This window comes from Geotrypetes seraphini, chromosome 1 (genome assembly GCF_902459505.1).
Source record: "Geotrypetes seraphini chromosome 1, aGeoSer1.1, whole genome shotgun sequence".
In the NCBI taxonomy this organism is placed as follows: Eukaryota; Metazoa; Chordata; class Amphibia; order Gymnophiona; family Dermophiidae; genus Geotrypetes; species Geotrypetes seraphini.
In genome coordinates, this window is record NC_047084.1 from 163,774,101 (window position 1) to 163,795,211 (window position 21,111).

The following is a 21,111-nucleotide window of genomic DNA, read 5'->3' on the forward strand; positions in this document are numbered from 1 at the left end:
GACCTATTGGGAGAAATGCTGCCGGGTCCTGCCTTTGAGGAAACAGAAAATAGGCAGGACCTGGTAGCAAGAAGAGCAAATCGCAAGCTTCACTGACCTGTCTCCTGCTTTAGCCCGCGAATGGGGCTCTAACATGTGCGTGCCGGCTTCCCTTCTCTCCCCCCAACCCCCGGACATAACTTCCGGTTTCAGAGGGAAGAGAAGGGAAGCCGGTACAAGCACACGTTAGCCCCCGGAGCATAGGTTCTCCAAGCCGGGTTTTTTTTTTTTTTTAAATGTTGAGCAGCGGAGGCAGCAGCAGAATTCAGGAGCAGGCCAGTCAGGAGGGGAAAAAAGAGAAGGGAAAAAGGGAACCAGCTCTGCGATCGACTGGGGTCGCCTGAGAAAGCGACCTGTCGAACGCGATCGACGTGTTGTGCACCCCTGCTCTAAAGGCTACACTACTGCCTGAATGATTTTGCCGTGCTAAAAAGAGAACTACAAAAATATAACCCACCAAAACCCAAGTTTACCATTCCCAAGTTTGAATAGCACCAGAAAAAATGTTCCAATGGATTTATTTTTTTATTTTCTCAGCAGAGCAGATCCTCTCAGAACCTCTTCAGGTGTGGGGAAAAGGGTGAGTTTCCAGATCTGGTGAGAGGGCTTTGGGTTAGGTGTTTCAGGTTGTGCAGATTGTCCTTGTTAAGATCAGCTGGAGAAATGTGAAGGGTAATTTAAAAGTAGTATAAGAGTAATTTGAGTCTGAGGGGGGTGGGCAGATAGTAGCTCACAGGTTGCTGTGAAAACTATCTTTAATGCAGATCCTCTACAACCTCCCTCCTAGAACCAGGTTTACTGAGAGCTAGGCACTGGGCCAGCATTCCTCCCCTCAAGGGTCACCTGTGGAATCTGATCTCTTAAGAAAGTCCTCAGAGTTCAGTTTCCAGGTATGTCATTCTAGGTAGTAGGGTATTCTCACCATGCTTGCGAGCCATGCAAAAGGAATCCATTCCAGGTTTTCAACTCCTTCTCCAGAGGGTTTTGCTGCTACCTTCAGGTTGTACCAAAGCAGGTGACAGCCCTATATAGAAACACATAAGAAGGAGGAGTTTGGGTAGACTCCCCGAGCTACAGATCTGATCTGCTCTGAAAGTATAACAAACATGTTAAACATTTTAATTGAACAATCGAAACATCAAAATAACCAATCAGAAACATTTATGGAGCTCAAACATTCTCCAAGTGTGTTATAGTAATAGGTCATTCTTCATACCCTAGAGGTCTTGTTGACATCAAAATCTGTTTTGACTCAAATTTCCTAACTGGAACAATAGGCAGGTGGAGTAAATAACTGACAGGGTGGGAATCCAGAATGACACACCTATCTACTAGAAAACACAGTTACTTACCGTAACAGGTATTATCCAGGGACAGCAGGCAGCTATTCTCACATATGGATGACGTCATCGACGGAGCCCAGATGTGGAAGCCTCGCAAGCAGACTTGCTTGTAGAAACTAGAAGTTTTGAGTCGACCACACCACGCATGCGCGAGTGCTTTCCCGCCCAGCGTAGGGCGCGTCTCCTAAGTTCAGATAGCTAGCAGAGAAGCCAACCAGGGGAGGTGGGTGGGTTGTGAGAATAGCTGCCTGCTGTCCCTGGATAACACCTGTTACAGTAAGTAACTGTGCTTTATCCCAGGACAAGCAGGCAGCCTATTCTCACATATGGGTGACCTCCAAGCTAACCAGAATGGGATGGTGGGAGTGTTGGCAATTTAGGAAAATAAATTTTGTAATACTGTTTGGCTAAACTGTCCATCCCGTCTGGAGAAAGTATCCAGAAAATAGTGAGAAGTGAAGGTATGAACCGAGGACCAAGTAGCAGCTCTACAAATTTCCTCAATAGGTCTAGATCTGAGGAAAGCTACTGAAGCTGCCATTGCTCTGACTTTATGGGCTGTGACTCTACTGGGTAGGGGTAATCCAGCCTGGGCATAGCAGAATGAGATACAAGCAGCCATCCAATTGGAGATGGTACGCTTAGAGATCGGATGTCCCAACTTGTTTGGATCGAAGGAGACAAAACGTTGAGGAGCAGTTCTGTGTGGTTTGGTGCGTTCCAAATAGAAGGCCAAAGCACATTTACAATCCAGAGTATGAAGAGCTGATTCTCCAGGATGAGAATGAGGCTTTGGAAAGAACAATGGATTGGTTGAGATGAAATTCCGAAACCACTTTAGGGAGGAATTTCGGATGAGTATGGAGAACCACCTTGTCATGATGAAAGACAGTGAAAGGTGGATCAGCAACTAAAGCTTGCAGCTCACTAACTCTTCGAGCAGAAGTGAGGGCAATGAGAAACACCACTTTCCAAGTGAGATACTTCAGATGAGCCGTAGACATTGGTTCAAATGGAGGCTTCATCAATTGAGCAAGAACAACATTGAGGTCTCAAACCACAGGAGGAGGTTTGACATTGAAAAGTCCTTTCATGAATCTGGAAACCACCAGATGAGCAGAGAGGGGTTTCCCTTCAATAGGCTGATGGAAAGCCGCAATTGCACTGAGATGGACTCGAAAAGATGTAGATGAGGCCAGAAGTAGATAAGTGCAAAAGGTAATCCAAAACAGAAGATAAGGAGGAATGTTGAGACTCCTTATCATGAGAAAAACACCACGTAGAAAATCTAGTCCATTTTTGGTGGTAGCATTGTCTAATGTTAGGTTTCCTAGAAGCCTCTAAAACGTCTCTGACAGGTTGAGAAAACTGAAGAGGAGTTATTTTGAGAGGTACCGAGCTGTCAGGTGTAGAGACTGCAGGTTGGGATGAAGCAGAGATCCCTGACTCTGTGTAAGCAGAGAAGGAAAAACTGGTAGAAGGTATGGCTCCCTGCTGCTAAGTTGAAGTAGAAGGGAGTAACAAGGTTGTCTTGGCCACCGAGGAGCAATCAGAATCATGGTGGCATGATCGTTCTTCAACTTGACCAGAGTCTTGAGAATGAGAGGGAATGGAGGGAATGCATACAGGAAGAGATTCGTCCATTCCAGAAGAAAAGCATCTGCCTTGAGGCAATGAGGAGAGTAAATCCTGGAGCAGAACTGAGGCAGTTTGTAGTTGTGGGGAGCTGCAAAGAGGTCTATCAGAGGTGTTCCCCACTGTGAAAAAATGTGATGAAGAGGCGAGGAATGGAGTGTCCATTCGTGAGGTTGGAGAAGACTCAAGTTGTCCGCCAAGCAATTCTTCACCCCTTGGATGTAGACAGCTTTGAGGAAGGTGTTGTGGCGGATTGCCCAATCCCAAACCTTCAGAGCTTTTTGCTGACATAATACATGGCGACTTGGTTGTCCATCCGAATGAGGACTACCTGGTTGTGAAGAAGATGTTGAAAAGTGCTGAGAGCCTTTAAGATCGCTCTGAGTTCCAACAGATTGATGTGACATTGACGATCCGTACTGATCCAGTGGCCTTGATGAGCGCCCCAAGCATAGGTCGAAGAATCTGTCGTGAGGACCTTCTGATGGGGGGGGCATTTGAAAAAGCAAGCCTCTGGAGAGATTGGAAGAGAGCATCCACCAACGGAGAGACTGCTTCAATGATGGAATGCCTGTTATGTGTCGAGAAAGTGGGTCGCAAACCTGCGTCCATTGAGATGCCAGGATCCACTGAGGAATTCTGAGGTGAAGTTTGGCAAAAGGAGTCACATGTACTGTGGAGGCCATGTGACCTAGGAGTACCATCATGTGTCTCGCTGAGATGGAAGAGCGGGAAGACACTGTATGACAGAGTTGAAGAAGAGCTTCCAGACGTTGTTGTGGAAGGAATGCTCCGAGTTGGACAGTGTCCATAACAGCTCCTATGAATTGTAGATTCTGTGAGGGCTGAAGTTTGGATTTGGGAAAGTTGATTTCGAATCCCAAATTTTGTAGAAACAAGGTAGTCCGTTGGGTCGCTACAATAACCCCCTGAGAAGTTGAATCTTTGATGTGCCAGTCGTCGAGGTAGGGAAATACCTGAAGACCATGATTCCGTAGAGCTGCTGCTACAACTACCAGGCACTTAGTGAACACTCTGGGAGATGAAGCCAGGCTGAAGGGCAGCACTTTCTATTGATAATGCAGATTCCCCACCCGAAATCTGAGATATTTATGGGAGGCCGGATGAATGGGAATATGAGTGTAGGCCTCCATGAGATCCAGAGAGCATAACCAGTTGTTCTGCTTGAGAAGGGGATAAAGGGATGCCAGGCACAACATTCAAAATTTTTCTTTGAGCAAAAATTTGTTGAGAGCCCTGAGATCCAGAATGGGCCGCAGATTGCCCGTCTTCTTCGGAACAAGGAAGTAAAGGGAGTAACCCCCCCCCCCTGTTCTGCTGTTCCAAAGGAACTGGTTCGATGGCATGGAGATGAATCAGAGCTTGAGCTTCCTGAAGAAGAAGGGCAGTCTGGGATGGATTGGAAGGATACTCTTTTGGAGGAAGCTCTGGTGGAACCTGAGTGAAAAGAAGAGAGTATCCTTCCCTGATGATGGTGAGCACCCAGAGGTCAGATGCGATTGTCATCCATCGGTGGTAAAAATGATGGAGACGACCTCCTATAGGGGGAAGAGACAGAACGATGGAGATTATGCTCTGTTGTAAACAGTCAAAAAGGCTGTGAAGCCTTAGGTGCAGCAGAAGGTTGAGATTTTTGTTGCTTCTGAGGCTGCTGTTTCTTAGGAGGAGGGCGAGCGTAAGGAGCCTCCCTCGGAGCAAAACGCCTCTGGTAAATGGGAGGAGGACCTGTAGGCTTGGCAGGAGTTGGCTTTGGCTTAGGTCTGACAATAGAAGCGAAAGATTTTTCATGTTCAGACAACTTCTTGGTGGCTGCCTCGATAGATTCATCTAAGAGGTCATTGCCTGCACAAGTAATATTAGCCAAGCGGTCCTGAAGATTAGGGTCCATGTCAATGGTACGAAGCTAGGCAAGGCGACGCATTGCTACAGAGCAAGCAGCCGCCCGGGCAGACAACTCGAAGGCATCATAAGACGACTGGAGGAGATGTAATCTGAGTTGTGAGAGAGAAGCTATGACTTCTTGAAATTCAAAGTGTTTTTGAGTATCCAAATAACTCAAAAATTTAAGCAAAAGAGTAATGAGGAACTCAAAATAAGTAATAAAATGAAAATTATAATTAAAGGACATCATAGAATTTTGATAGATGCGACGTCCGAATGTGTCCATAGTTTTCCCTTCCCTTCCAGGAGGAACGGTGGCATAAACCTTGGAAGGATGGGACCTCTTTAAGGATTACTCCACAAGCAGGGATTGGTGAGATAACTGAGTTGTCAAATCCTTTGAGATGGAGTGTTTTATATCTAGAGTTCAATTTGCCTGGAACAGCTGGAATGGTATAAGGGGTCTCGCACTGTTCCCTCTAAGCTGAGCAGGAGTCCTCCACCCACAGTCTCACCAATAGAGGGTGCTGTTTTACTGTCACATTTTTCAATTGTGAGGGACAGGCAAGTTCTGCAGGACTCCAGGGAACATACCTGTCCTTAGCGACTGAAAATATTCCACCCCCTAGTGGTAGCAATGCAGCTGGAGGACACCTGCTCAGCTTACGCGGCGGGGCCCACTCTCCAGGCATCTGGCAAAAGTCTGAGACAAGAGCTTGTGAAGAGAAAGCTTAAGTGACTCTGTCGGAGGTTGAGGAAGATGCATGACTTCGAGAGGTATTTGGAACCAGCATCTAATTGAAGATCCAAGTCAACAGCCATCTGACGAAGAAAAGATGAAAAAGATAGCTGATCCGCCAATGCTTTGCCTCGAGAAGGACTCCATATTAGTAAGGAACTGAATGAATTGCTTCTCCAACATGGTCTGGAAAGAAGCCGGCAAGGATGGATCTGCGTCTGAAACCGGACCATCTGCTTTGGCTGGAGGTTCCACAGAGGCAGTGGAAATGTGCTTCGACTTGGAAGTCTTAGGCACCTTAAGCACCACCGCTGGAACTTTTTGCTGAGCTATCTGACCTGAGGATACAGGGGAAGATACAGCAGAAGTCGTCAAAGAGAGAGCCGCTGCAAACGAAGAAGGTCTGATGAGGCTCGAGGTCGAAGCAGAAGGAATCTCGGTCGAAGGTGAGGTTGAGGCCGGCTTCGAATTCGAGGGATCAGAGGAAGAATCCATCCCGAAAAGCTTCTGGACCAAAATTTGACGACGTTTAAGGGCTCGAGGTTGAAGAGTAGCACAGCGCTCACACGACTTTGGTTGATGGTCTGGCCCAAGACACTTGAGGCACCAATGGTGTGGGTCCATGAGGGAAATCGCACACTGGCACTGGCTACACTTCTTGAAGCCCGTTGCTGGCCGGGACATAGGATAAAAAATAGCCGCCGCAAAATCGAAGCCCCTGGGCTGCGGCCAAGTGGCCTGCCCCGGCAGCCGAACAGAAGAAACAAAAAAATTTATTTTTTATTTTAAATAAATAAAAGAAATAAAGTAAAAAACAGCGATTCGTTAAGAAAAAAAACACAAACCGCGGTGTAGAGAAGGCACGATGTGAAAAAGTTAAACACACAAAGTCAAAGATGGACTTCTCGGCTCTGCGGAAAACTAAGAACTGAGGAGACGCGCCCTACGCTGGACGGGAAGGCACTCGCACATGCACGGTGCGGTCGACTCGAAACTTCTAGTTTCTTCAAGCAAGTCTGCTTGTGAGCTTCCGCATTCGGGCTCCGCTAATGGCGTCACCCATATGTGAGAATAGGCTGCCTGCTTGTCCTGGGATAAATACTGACAAGATGGCCATCCGAATCCATCTTGAGATGATAGCCGTAGATGCCAGCAACCACACCATCCGAATAGTCCCTGCACACTAAAGCTTGTGCGCTCGAGAGCCATGCCGGAAGACCAAAGTGGTCCGGATCCTGCAGGGCTACTGGGCCCTGCGTGAGGAACCATGAGAGACAGAGATGATTGAGACCCGAACTACCTCCTGAGGACCATATCCACTCTGCAGTCCTGCAGATACTTTAAAATTACGCCTCCCTCACTTAGCAGGGAAGTGTGCTTAGCAACCTGGGCTACCAGGGAATCCACCTTTAGCATCTTTGCTGGAATTCCTGATCCATGGGCTACAGCTTAGTCATGGTTTTAGTCATCTTCTGGGAGCCTTCAGGGATCTCCCAGGGCTCCGAGACGAGGAGACTCATGTCCAGTGCCACAGAAAAGACGTGGATTGAGCACAGACCCTGCTCAGAAGAGAACACTGAGAAGACTGGGTTTGCGGAGGGTCTATCTTTAGTTTTTAAAGGGACTCTGTAATGATCTCCAGCAATGCAGAAGACTTAAAGAGTTGGCAAACTGAGGAATCCTCTCCATGGTCTATGGCCAATATTGACTCCTAGTCTTCCATATGAGAGGCTGCTTCTCCCACCAAGGGAGCCTCACTTTGGGACAATAAAAAGATTAAATCTGAACCCCCCCCCCTCGAGTCCCTGTCCGATGGCCCAGTCCAGAATAGCCTCCGCTCTCAAGGAAAAAAAGCACCAAGTATCCAGAGGGTCCTGTGCACTGGGCCGCTCACCAAAAGACCTGACAGGCAGAGTCTGGTCTTGTGCATAAGCCTTCCAGAGGAGATTAATAAACTCTGGGGTAAAGGCTTGATTGAGCGGACTCTCCTTTCCCCTTAGTAGGAATTAATCGCCTTTTCTTGGGCTGCAAAGCTTCTAGGCCTTACAGTTAGCAGGACCGCTGATCTGGGGCTCCAGGATGTATTTATTCCCCCCCCCCCCCCGCCATTGGGACTGTTTGCTGTCTGCCAGCCCTAAAAGCCTAAGGAGGAACTAAGCCTGAAGCTCCCACCCCTCTAATCTGCACCTCGCAGAACGTGGCACAAGGGCGCTCTTCACCTGTCCATCCAGTGCAAATAAGAAATAATACAGGGGTATTAGAATCTGAGGACTCCATCCCTGTTAGGTTTGAAGCAAAATGAGGTTTTTGGAGAAGTTGGCGAACTTAGAAAAAATTGGGAAAACCAAGAACACATCTTCTAAATGCTTCAGGGCTGCCCAAAAATTTTTTTGAAAAAAAAAAAAAAAAGGATTTTAGGGGAGGGGGACCAAAGACCTAACTGCAAAAACAGTTTTTTAAAAATCCACTTTTCAAGACTCTTCTCCCCCCCCCCCCCCCCCCCCGATTTTCCCCGGCACAGCTTCTAAATGCTTCAGGGTTGCCCCCTTTAAAAATGGGATTTTAGGGGAGGGGGACCAAAGACCTAACTGCAAAAACAGGTTTTTTTTTAAATCCACTTTTCAAGGCCCCTCTCTCCCCTGGATTTTCCCCATAGGCTTTCACAGCCTGTTCTCACAGACCATGTGCTGGGGAAATGGTGTTGCAGCCTGCTTCAGCTCCTTTAAAGTGTAGCTGGATTTGGAGGGGTTCCTCTCCCTCAAGCTACTGGTCAGCTGCCGTGCTGAGATCTTCAAGCTGATCCTCTACACTAGTGCTGCCCAATTCAGCCTATTGAATCAATTTTTCGATTCGATTTTCCTGCCCAATTGGGTGTTGTTTTTTTTCAATCATCCTGGTGGGTTTATTTTATACTGAATCAGAATCCAAGGACTGGCCTCAATGATGAGACGAGAACACAAAACAAGCAGTCATGAGGACAAAATGTCAGGAATTCAGCCAAGGGTATATAGTTCAAAAAGTCACTTTATTGGTGAATTTGTCACAATAGCTCAAAGACTCGACACTGGCAGTGTTTCGGTGCACATGCCTTTATCAAGACTCTAAAGGACCATGTTAAAACAAAATAAAATATAATTAAAGACATAATTTAAAAACCAATCATCAAAACATGTATATAAATGTAAAAGATATGGATAAGAACAACATTATAAACTGAAAATAAAGAAACAGCATAATTAAAAACATAATTAAAAAATAATTAAAAACATGTATAGGAATCACATTATAAGCTGAACATGAGCAAGCAGCAAGAGTATATAACATAATCGAAGCCATGCAATGAAAGAAAAATGTAATTTAGCTCTTAATCCCAAAACATGAATAAACACATGTAAATCAATAAAATCTACCCAGGTGGTTTAGGAATGGATAAAAAAGTATATGTATATTCAATATGCAGCAATTAAGAACAAATAAACATAGAGGGGCATAATCAAAAGGAAAGTCTAAGTCCGTTTTTGTCTAACTCGCAAGTTGTCCAAAGTAAAAAAACAGCCTAGGACACATTTTCAAAAAATACGTCCAAAATTTTTTTTCTTTCGAAAATTGTCTAATTATACGTCCTGCAGATCTGATCGTCCAAGTCACTAAATCGTCCATCTTTATACCACATTTTCGTCCAAGTAAAAAACGTGGGAGGGGTCTGCAAAGTGATGGACTTAACACCTAGACATGGCACCTAAATAGCGGGGCACCTTACAGGGCACTGCTGTAAACTTCACAAAAAGGGTGCCATGTCTTCTCCTCACTACAGCTCCCTTATAGGTCATGGTGAGCCCCCCAAACCACCTCCAGAATCCCCTAGACCCACTTATCTACCACCCTAATAGCCCTTATGGCTGCAGGAGCTACTTATATGCCAGTACAAAAGTGTTTTGGAAGTGTATAGGGGAGTGCACATGTTTAAGTATCAATGCAGTGATTACAGGTGCTTATGGGCATGGGTCTTACTCTCTATGAGTCCCTAACCCACTCCCAAGCCGCCTCTGTGCTGGATGACTAGGCTTTCCTATGCCAAGCTGCCAGGTGATGATGGTCTGGAGGCTGAATTTTAAAGGTGTGATTACAATTTTTATGGGGTTGGGGGGTCGGTGATCACTGGGGTAGTGTGTGGGGGGGGCTGTTTTATGTTTTTGCAGTGCTTATCTGGTGACTTTAGGTGGGTTTTTGTGACTTAGACCACGTTTTACATGGTCTAAGTCACAACGGGCTGTATAACTTTCGGTTATACATGCTGTACGACTAAGTCTAAGCCGGCCCACATCCTGCCCAACTCCCGCCCTCGACACTCCTCCTGAAACGCCCCATTTAGCTTTGGTCTTTCGGCGGCACTATGAAGGCCTAGGTCATTTAGAAATACATCCAAAACCCGATTTTATTATCGGCACTTGGACGTATTTGGACAATGTTCGTCCAAGTGCCGACTTAGGCCATTTTTTTGACGTTTTTCTCTTTCGATTATGAGCCCCAGAGTGTACCAAAAAGCCATACAAAGCACTTAAAGAGCAATAGAAAAGCAATTACATTATGGCAGGGCAATAAGCAAATAATGTGGAGCAATTGAAAAGCAAAGTCAATATATAAGCAATTGAGACATAACAGAGCAATAAAAAACAATTTTGCACAACACAGTTTAGAAAAATAAATAAAGCAAGTATGGAGAAAAGGCCATACAAAGCAATTAAATGCCATCATAAAACAATTAAGCAAAACATATTGAGGGGTAATAGAAATCATGTTAGTAAAACATAAAGTGAAATGTTCAACGAGGCATAAAACTAAGAGGAAAATGAGATAACATCTAAAAGGAATTAAACCATCGTGTAAAATAATCTAATGCATTGTTAAAGCGAGGCATCAAAGCAGTAACAGAATAAAATAAAAGATAGTAGTAACCTGCCATGTATACAGTAGGGTGAATGGCAACCTACTATAATCACAGTTGAACGCTTGGCAAGGACAAACAATACGTATAATTAACACAATTCAAGAGAGATATTGTAGTAGTAATGCTCATCCAGAAAAAATGCTAACAGCCATAATAAACATAAGCAGAAGCAGAAAATTCTGAAAATGAACAGTGTGGAAGGGCAAACGAGATGTGTAAAATACATCAGATGAAAAAGAAAATATGGTCAGTGAAAGGAATGTGGTCAAAAAGCACAGTTACTTACCGTAACAGGTGTTATCCAGGGACAGCAGGCATATATTCTCACATGTGGGTGACGTCATCTACGGAGCCCCAGCGCGGACAGCTTTTCAAGCAAACTTGCTAGAAGTTTCAAGTTTGCACACTGCACCACGCATGTGCCTGCTTCCTCGCCCACTAGAGGGCGCGTTCCACCTCGTGGTCCTCAGTTCCATCACTAGCAAAGAAGCCATCCCCGGGGAGGCGTGTGGGTTGTGAGAATATATGCCTGCTGTCCCTGGATAACACCTGTTACGGTAAGTAACTGTGCTTTATCCCAGGACAAGCAGGCATGATATTCTCACATGTGGGTGACCTCCAAGCCAACCAAAAAAGGGCAGGTGGGAGGATGGCAATTTATGAAAACAGATTACGTAACACCGACTGGCCAAACCGGCCATCGCTTCTGGACAAAGTGTCCAGGCAATAGTGGGAGGTGAACGTATGAACCGAAGACCAAGTGGCAGCTTTACAAATGTCCTCCATAGGAGTAGATCGGAGGAAAGCAACCGAAGCTGCCATCGCTCGGACCTTATGCCCCGTGACACGCCCCGAGAGCGGGAGACCAGCCTGAGCGTAGCAAAAAGAAATGCAAGCAGCCAACCAGTTGGACAAGGTGCGCTTGGAAACCGGATGTCCTAGACGATTAGGATCAAAGGACAAAAACAATTGAGGAACCTTCCGATGAGACTTGGTACGTTGGAGATAAAATGCCAACGCCCTCTTACAGTCAAGAGAATGGAGCGCCGTCTCGCCAGGATGGGAGTGGGGCTTAGGAAAAAACACAGGAAGGACAATGGACTGATTCAAGTGGAAATCCGATACAATCTTTGGCAAAAATTTCGGATGTGTGCGCAAAACCACCTTGTCATGATGGAACACCGTGAAAGGTGGATCCGCAACCAAAGCTTGCAACTCACTAACTCTTCGAGCCGATGTGAGAGCAATCAGAAAAACCACCTTCCAAGTAAGGAATTTGAGAAGAGATACGTCCATAGGCTCAAAGGGAGGTTTCATCAGTTGAGCCAGGACAACATTCAAATCCCAAACAATAGGAGGAGGCTTCAGAGGGGGACAAACATTGATCAGCCCCTTCATGAACCGTTGCACCAAAGGGTGAAGCGAAAGAGCACGACCATCCAAGTGCCGGTGATAAGCTGAAATGGCACTGAGATGTACCCGGACAGATGTCGTCTTCAGGCCTGAATTAGACAAATGCAACAAGTAGTCTAAAACCGAAGACACCTGGACTGAATCAGGATTCAGATGACGCGAGGAACACCAAGACGAAAATCTGGTCCACTTTTGGGAATAACAAAGCCTGGTCGAGACCTTGCGCGAGGCTTCTAAAACGTCCCTCACTGACTGAGAAACCTGGATCGAAGTGAAGGGGAAAGGAACCAAGCAGTCAGGTGCAAGGACTGAAGATTGGGATGCAACAGCGAACCCCGACTCTGAGATAGCAGAGAGGGAAACACAGGCAGAAGCAGAGGTTCCCTGACACTGAGTTGAAGAAACAGGGAGAACCAATGCTGACGAGGCCATCGAGGCGCAATGAGAATCATCGTGGCCGTGGATGACTTGAGACGCACCAACGTCCTCATGATCAAGGGAAAAGGAGGAAACGCATAGAGGAACCTCCCCCCCCAATCCAGAAGGAAGGCATCCGCCTCCAGACGGTCCGGGGAGTACATCCGTGAACAATATAGGGGTAGTTTGCGAGTCTCCGCGGAGGCAAACAGATCCACTTGCGGAGTCCCCCAGCGGTCGAAGACCTCGCGCAGGACTCTGGAGTGGAGAGACCACTCGTGCGGCTGAAGAAGCCGACTGAGCTTGTCTGCCAAGCAGTTTTGGTCTCCCTGGATATAGACCGCCTGTAGGAAGATGTTTCGGGAGATTGCCCACTCCCAAAGGCGAAGTGCCTCCCTGCAGAGGGGCCAAGAGCCCGTCCCACCTTGCTTGTTGACATAATACATCGCTACCTGGTTGTCTGTGCGAACCAGGACTACCTGATCGCGAAGGAGGTGGTCGAACGCCCGAACCGCCATATAAATGGCTCGAAGTTCCAGCACATTGATGTGACAGCGACGGTCCTCCGACGACCACAGACCCTGGGTCCGTAGTCCGTCCAGATGGGCCCCCCACGCATACTCCGAAGAGTCCGTGGTCAGGACCTTGCGAAAGGGAGGGGCCAGAAACAGCAACCCCCCGGACAAATTGGAAGAGTCGGTCCACCAACGGAGCGATCTTTTCAAAGAAGGAGTGACCGTAATGAGACGAGACACCGGATCGCAATCCTGACGCCGCTGGGAGGCCAGGGTCCACTGAGAGATTCTCAGGTGCAGTCTGGCAAACGGGGTGACGTGGACCGTCGATGCCATGTGGCCCAGAAGCATCATCATGCGCTGAGCCGATACCACCTGAAGCTGCGAAACCAACCGCCCCAGCCGAACCAAGGCCGCCAAACGAGGCTGCGGGAGGTACGCACGTCGGCGCACAGTGTCCAGCACTGCGCCTATAAATTGAAGGGACTGGGCCGGCTGTAACTGCGACTTGGGAAAATTCACCTCGAATCCCAGTCGTTGAAGGAAGGCTATAGACTGTCGGGTCGCTGAGATAACCCCCTCCCTGGTCGTGCTTTTGATCAGCCAATCGTCCAGGTAGGGGAAAACCTGAAGCCCACGAGTTCTCAGGGCCGCCGCGACCACGACCATGCACTTCGTGAAGACTCGAGGGGACGAGGCCAGGCCGAAGGGCAGGACCCTGTACTGAAGGTGCAAGTCTCCCACCTGGAACCTCAAAAACTTCCTGAAGGCAGGATGCACCGGAACGTGAGTATATGCCTCCTTCAGGTCGAGGGAGCACATCCAGTCCCCCTTCTCCAAGAGAGGGTATAGAACCGGGAGAGACAACATTCGAAACTTCTCCCGGACCAGGAATTTGTTGAGCTTCCTGAGGTCCAGAATAGGGCGTAGGTCCCCGGTCTTTTTCGGGACCAGAAAGTAGCGGGAGTAAAACCCGGTCCCCCGCTGATCTGCGGGAACCGGTTCGACCGCTCGAAGCTTCAACAGGGCCCGGGCCTCGGCCAACAGGATGGGAAGCTGGCCCCGATTGCAAGTGGAAGGTCCCGGAGGCATATCCGGTGGCGCAGACAACAAGTTGAGAGAGTAGCCCTCGGAGACGGTCCGGAGCACCCAGGCGTCTGATGTTATTTCGGTCCAGGCTGGATAAAAGGACCGAAGGCGCCCCCCTATAGGAAGGGATTCCTGAGCAGTCGCGGAGGGGAACCTGCCCCATCCGCTCAGGCCGTCAAAAAGAAGGCGCGGGCTTGGAAGGGCCCTGCACCGGGGCTTGCGTTTGTCCCCCTCTGCCCCTCTGAGCCTGTCGTCTAGGCGGCGGTCTAGCAAAAGCCGGGGTAGACTTTTGGGGGTACCGCCTTGGGGGAGGACGGAAGGGTTTCTGCGGCGGAGGTCTAGGCTTGGGCCGGACCAAGGAAGCCAACGAGCGCTCCTGCTCAGACAACCTCTTGGTCGCCGCCTCTAATGACTCGTCGAACAATTCGGACCCCACACAAGGCAAATCTGCAAGTCGGTCCTGCAGGTTTGGGTCCATGTCGAGGGTGCGAAGCCAGGCCAGACGGCGCATGGCCACCGCGAAGGCCGACACCCTCGAAACCAGCTCAAATGCGTCGTACAAGGCATGAAACAGGTACAACCGCAGTTGAGACAGGTTGGACATGAATTTATCAAAACCAGCCTTCTGGGAGTCCGGAAGGGAGTCACGAAACTGAGGGAGGTCCTTCACCATACCCCGTAGATAGGAGGAAAAAGTGAAGGCATAATTTAGCACCCTGGTGGCCATCAGGGAGTTGGAATAAAGGCGACGGCCAAACTTGTCGAGGGTCCGCCCCTCCCTACCAGGTGGAACCGCCGCAGAAACCCGGGAGGGCTGTGACTTCTTAAGGGCAGACTCCACCAGCAAAGACTGGTGAGAGAGCTGCGCCTTGTCGAACCCCTTAGCCGGCACCGTCCTGTATTTGCCTTCCATCTTGGACGGGACTGACGTGACTGTAAGAGGGTTTGACAAATTTTTTAACCAAGTCTGCAGGAGGACCCTATTGTATGGGAGCCGAGGAGCCTCCCTAGGCGGAGTTGGAAGGTCCTGCTCCTCAAGGAACTCCTTGGAATATTGGGATCCCACCGAGAGATCCAACCCGAGAGCCTTGGCCATGTCCAGCACAAATACCGAAAATGAGGACGGCCTAGCGGGCGGAGAAGGAGATCTCGACTTTCTCGCCGAGGACACAGGGGAGGCCTCGTGTGAATAATACAAGGGATCTCTCCCTGACCCCGATCCCCACGAAGTCCTCTCCACAGGCCTCGAGGGGGTAGGAGAATGAGTCCGCCTCGACGAGGCCCGGGGCGAGGACCCCGGGGTCCGGGGGACGAGAGCCCCCTCCCGCTTCCTCGGCGAGGAAGAACGGGACACCCCTCGTGCCGGGGAGCGGAGAAGCTTCGGATTGTCCATGCGCAACTCCGACACCCGCAACGCCTCGCCCCCGATCGGGGAAGACCGACCGCGCCCCCGAGGAGAACCCCGTGAGCGCTTCGGCTTCCTCGGCCGGCGCCTCGACCGAGTCCGAGTCGAGGGCGAAGACCCCCGGGAGGACCTCGAGGAAGACGACGAGGAAAGGCGGCGCACCCGACGCATCCTGTCCCGGGGCCGCACGCTACGCTCCGGCGGGTCCCCCGAGGTCGATGGTAAGACCGAGGTCGAGGCGGGCGGAGCCTCGACAGCCGAGACCGAGGTCGAAGGGGCCCCGGTCTCCGAGGTCGAGGGAGCCCCGGTACCCGAGGCCGAGGTCGCCGAGGCCGAGGCCACCGAGGCAACAGCTGCCGGGGTCGAAGCCCGTTGCAGCTGTTCCAGGGCCCCCGACAGCTCCGATGAAATGAGCGCTCTTAGGAGGTCCTGGAAGGCCGGGATGCCGACGAAAGTCGGGAGGTCCGAATCCGGGGCATGCTCCCTGGAGGGCGACCTCGGTCTCGAGTGTTCCCTCGGGGCGTGCGCGGGTGGAGCCCGAGGCGGGGCCGAGGACGACCCACCCGCCTTGGTCGAGGCAGAGGACGGCTTCTTTACAGACCCTGTAGGGGATGGAAAGGAGGACTTACCCGAGGTAGTCTTCGTTCCCGAGGTCGACTTGGAAGTCGAAGGGCGAGGAGAAGCCGAGGGCCCCGAGGTTGTCGAGGCCGAGGTCGAGGCCGGGGCCGAAGCCGAGGCCGACGTCGAGGCCTTTACCACGGGGTCCGCCACAAATAACTCAGCCATTCTAGCCCTCCTGCGACTGAGAGCCCTGGGCTGAAAGGTGGAACAGCGATCGCACGAGGTCGTAGGGTGTTCCGGGCCTAGACAAATGATGCACCACCGGTGGGGGTCTGTAATGGAGAGCAGTCTCTCACACCGGCTGCATTTTTTGAAGCCCGTCACAGGACGGGACATCAACGTAGACACAGGCCGGGAACGATCGACGTCCCGCGGCCACGGCTTCCGGGAGCCCCCGGAGCCCAAGGAAAAGAAAAATATTTTTTTTTTTTTTTTTTTTTAAAACGAAGAAAGGAATAACAAGACACGAAAAACGAAAAGCACAGCGACCGAAAGAACAGACGCGGTGTCAGGAAGCAGGCGACAAAAAGTTTTGTTGGAGCTCACAATCCACAGGCTTACTGGCTCCGCGGAAAAAAATGAACTGAGGACCACGAGGTGGAACGCGCCCTCTAGTGGGCGAGGAAGCAGGCACATGCGTGGTGCAGTGTGCAAACTTGAAACTTCTAGCAAGTTTGCTTGAAAAGCTGTCCGCGCTGGGGCTCCGTAGATGACGTCACCCACATGTGAGAATATCATGCCTGCTTGTCCTGGGATAACATACAATTACAGCCAAAGTTAAGCTAATGAGTGGACAATTTAAAAATAATGGGCATGTAAATTTGCAACACGCAATGAGGGTCATAACTGAAGACATAAAGCGGAACTCATATGTGAACAAAGTATAATTTGAAAATCAAAATCAAAACTGAAAGCAAGGAGCAGCAAAGCAAAAAGCCGAGTACAGCTGGGAGTCTACATGAAACAGCAGAAACAAAAAAAACACTGGCAGAGGGAAGGAAAATGTGTTGAATAAAATAAAACATGGAATCTATGGTACCTGTCTTGAATGTAGGCACCGGAAAATAACCAGACTCAAAACATTTCATTCTTTATCTTCAAACTCCATACCCCCCTTTTTCAGTACGTATCCCTTTATTCCAGTCCTTGCTTTGCTCCCTGTGTCTTTCAAATAAAGTTTGTTGCTTCTTTCCTCACTTGACATCATCTCTTTGCCTTTTTAAATGCCCCCTTTTTTTGCCACGTATTTCACCAGGGTTCTTCAGTTTTTCTGCAGTTCTTGCCTTCCTTTTACGTAAGTCCTTATATATTTAATTTTTATCCCAATTTTCAAACGTTTTTAACTGCCTTTTGTCCGTCTCTCTGTTTTTAACCTTGGCTTTTTAGACTAGTTTTGCTTTCACCCTGAAGGAGGAGGGTTGTTCACTGAATCAGCCAGGCCGATTATTTTTTTTAAACTAATTGATCTGAATCGATTCACCCAAAGTGAATCAGTAAATCAATTTGAATCGGAAATCGGGCAGCACTACTCTACACCCCCCGCAGGTCCACTATTGATGTCTTACAGCATGCGCTCAATCTACTGACCAAGTCAAGGAAGCAAGCTGAGGGCCTGGAACCATGCTGAGGGCCTGGAACCATGATCTCCACAAATCTGCAGAAGGCTGGATGCACAGGACCCCAAGCCAGCTGCAGACTTAAATGTCAGCTTCTCTCCAAGTAGGCAGAGCAGTCCCTTGAAACCAGGGCCTCTGACACTGCAACAAAAATCCATGAGGCCAAAAAAATTTGAAAAATAATAAACAGAGCAGATCAGAAATACAGAAGGAAGAACTGAAGGGGGCAGCAGAGACCGTGGAGAAGGAGGAGGAGTTGAAAAGCTGTGATTGACATTTTCTGCAATACGTTCACAAGCACAGATGGATAATGTGGTTCAGCAAACCATCACTACTGCATTGGAAACAATTATTTTATAGAAGTATATTATACATTTCACTTACCCCATCTTTTGCTTTCACCAAGAGATCAAAACTTGATGGGTCTTTTTCCTTATCAATATCCTGAGACACACAGATGTGACCAGTATTGGGGTCAATGTGAAACAAGTAAGAACTCTCATAGTTATGAAACCCATCATAGAGAAAATACTGGATATGACCAAATTGTCCCGAGTCTGCATCTGTGGCTTTCACCTGGAGAAACAACAATAAACAACCCAAAATCAGGAGAACAAATGGTCGATTAATGCTGATTGAATAGTAGGTATCTACACAAAGATCACCAGAACCTCAATACTGTAGATGGAAGGCCAAATACATTGTATGTAAAACTTCACAAAGCTTACATAATTTGTAGTTTTTCCAAGAACATTGGTAATTTTAGAAAACATAGAAACATGATGGCAGATAAAGGCCAAATAGCCTATCCAGTCTGCCCATCCACAGAATCCACTATTTCCTCCTCTTTCTAAGTGATCCCACGTGCTTATCCCATGCTTTCTTGAATTCAGACAGTCTTTTGTTTCTTCCACTTCTACTAGGAGACTATTCCATGCATTTACTACCCTTTCTGTAAAAATGTTTTTCCTTAGATTACTCTTGAGCCTATCACCTCTTATGTTCATCCTATGCCCTCATTCTGGAGCTTCCTTTCAAATGAAAAGGACTTGCCTCATGTGCATTTATGTGTCTATCATATCTCCCCCTCTCCTGCCGTTCCTCCAAAGTATACATATTGAAATCTTTAGGTCTGTCCACATACGCCTTATGACAAAGACCACCAACCATTTTAGTAGCTTTAGCAGGCTCAGGTGTAAAGGGTTGGTAGATGCTTGGAACAGGCTCCCGGAAGGTGTTGGAGACAAAGACTGTCTGAATTCAAGGTATGGGATAGGGATCTCTTAGAGAGGAAGAGATAATGGTTACTGCAGATGAACAGACTAGATGGGCCATTTTGCATTTATCTGCCATCATGTTTTTATGTTTTAAGTTTGTATTAAAGAAGTTCATTTAAGGATTACATTTTTGTGGATATCTTTTTGTTTTATGAGTAATCAAGGAAAATTTTTGTTGTTTACCTGAAATTACATCACTTTTTCCAGAGATAAATAAAAGATTTGAAATTGATATGTGAACATTTCTTAAGAAAGAACTGACTATTTCATGGGGTGCTGTATATTAGAGAATGACACGAGGACCGTTTACCGCAGTAAACCATGGTCACCGCAGTAATGGGGACATTTTCAACTGGTTTACCGCAGGAATGGGGTCAAGACCTTTCACCGCCCTGCGGGAATGGGGACAAGACCTTTCACTGCCCCGTGGAAGCAGTGAAAATTCTTGCTCCTGTGGTAAAAAAATTGTGCCCATGTCAGACTCGTCATCTCCTCCCCAGCTCCTCTTGGGCCTATTTTACCTTCAGGAGCTAGCTATGCCACAATGAAGACAGAAGGAACCCAAAACCAAAGCCTGAGACCAATGTGATTTGAAGAATAAAATTATCAGAATATTTCAGATTTGAAATGTGTATCCTGCTAGAGCTGGTATTAGACATAACTGGGAACCTCAAAGCCCAGGCTGTGCTTCTTTAGTTTCCAGCTAGCTTAGGGCTCTCTCTAACCAGGGGGCAGTTGCCCTAGTTGCTCTCCTCTGCCATGTGTGACTAAAGTATTCTGTTAGCTTGATTTTGGACAGACTAGATGGGCCGTGGCCCTTATCTGCCGTCTATTTCTATGTTTCTATGTTTAGTATTCTGTAGTAATTTGGTTTGTTCAGTTTTCACAATAGTGGAGGGGATATTTGTGACAGGGAAGGGAGACCGGGGTTTTGTTGATCCTTGCTCTGTATTATTTCTGTTTATAAAATGTCAATTGTACAGAATAATCTCTTTTTATACTTCAATAAAATAAGTTAAGTATAAAATCATAACTATTTGAGGCTGGGATCTGACAGTTTGCAGGGCGGAGACGGGACTGTGCTCACGGGGACAGGGCAGGTACGGGGACTGAGCTCGCGGGGATGGGACATGGACGGGGACAAGCTCGTGGGGATGGGGCAGGGACAGTGATAAATTTTTTCCCCGTGTCATTCTCTACTGTATATCGGCACTGACTTGTTGAGAATACCTTGTTGTCGGCCTGTGCTTGTAGTTCCTGGGACTGGAGGAGTAATAATATCCTTTGGATTTAGCAGAGAGCTGCTGACTGCAAGCTCTGACAATCTCCAGTAGCTCACTGGCTCTCAGTCACACAACTAAACTTTCGGTTCCGGTTTTGACAGAAACCAGGTGATAGGTTTCAGTTTCAGATGCATTCTCATCTTGGCCAAAAATCTTCAGATAGTTTTGGTTTCAGTCAAAATTGAAAAAAAGCAGTTTTGGCCAGCCTCTAAAACAATATTCGGAACAAAGATGACCCCCTAGTAAGCTGAAAAACCTTAAATCTACTGGACTTACTTAACACCTGAAACATTCTCCCCTTTAAAAATGATGAAAACCAATCCAGTACTATAGCTCCACAGTGTCCAACCTTTGAAAGGAAACCATGTGAAGAAGTTAACCAAGGTCCACTAAATCAAAAGTGAACGACAAATCCAATGCAGTGTTCTCCCTAGAAATTTTTCCAGCCAGGTGGCACGAAAAACTAGCTGGGTGGGGTGGGAAAATATGGTGGTAGAGAAAATTAAATGTGCACTATTTTTATTAATTATTTTCCAATGCTCAATATGACTTCCTTTTTAAAGGTTTGACACTTAGGCAGTGTTCCAGTAGCATTCAAGCCACCCTTGAAAAAAAGTAATGCAGATCCTCTTATTCCGAAAAACTACTGGCCAGTATCAAACCTTCCATTTCTTTCAAAATTACCATACTTGAAAGACTGGTATTCAACCAACTTCAAACTCATGTTGAATCAGTTAATGCTTTGCATCCTGCGACAGCAATTCTGCCACCCTGAAGCCCATAGGATTTGAATGGAATTTGGTGCATTTGCCAAGGGGCCCTTACTGAGTGAACTCATAGTCACCTAGACCAGTGGTAGGCAAACTCAT

The 21,111-nt window shown here is 47.8% G+C and overlaps 1 protein-coding gene across 5 annotated transcripts in view; it reads right to left on the minus strand.

Moving 5' to 3' along the window:
* DCHS2 (dachsous cadherin-related 2) overlaps positions 1-21,111 on the minus strand; it is a 203,801-nt gene that overhangs the window by 172,381 nt on the left and 10,309 nt on the right. For all 5 annotated transcript variants that reach the window (XR_004539141.1, XM_033941022.1, XM_033941032.1 and 2 more), the window contains exon 2: positions 18,067-18,258. Coding sequence is in view for 4 of the 5 variants with exons in the window: in XM_033941022.1 (XP_033796913.1) it covers positions 18,067-18,258 (192 nt within the window). In the remaining variant the exon portion in view is untranslated. The remainder of the gene's footprint in view (positions 1-18,066; positions 18,259-21,111) is intronic.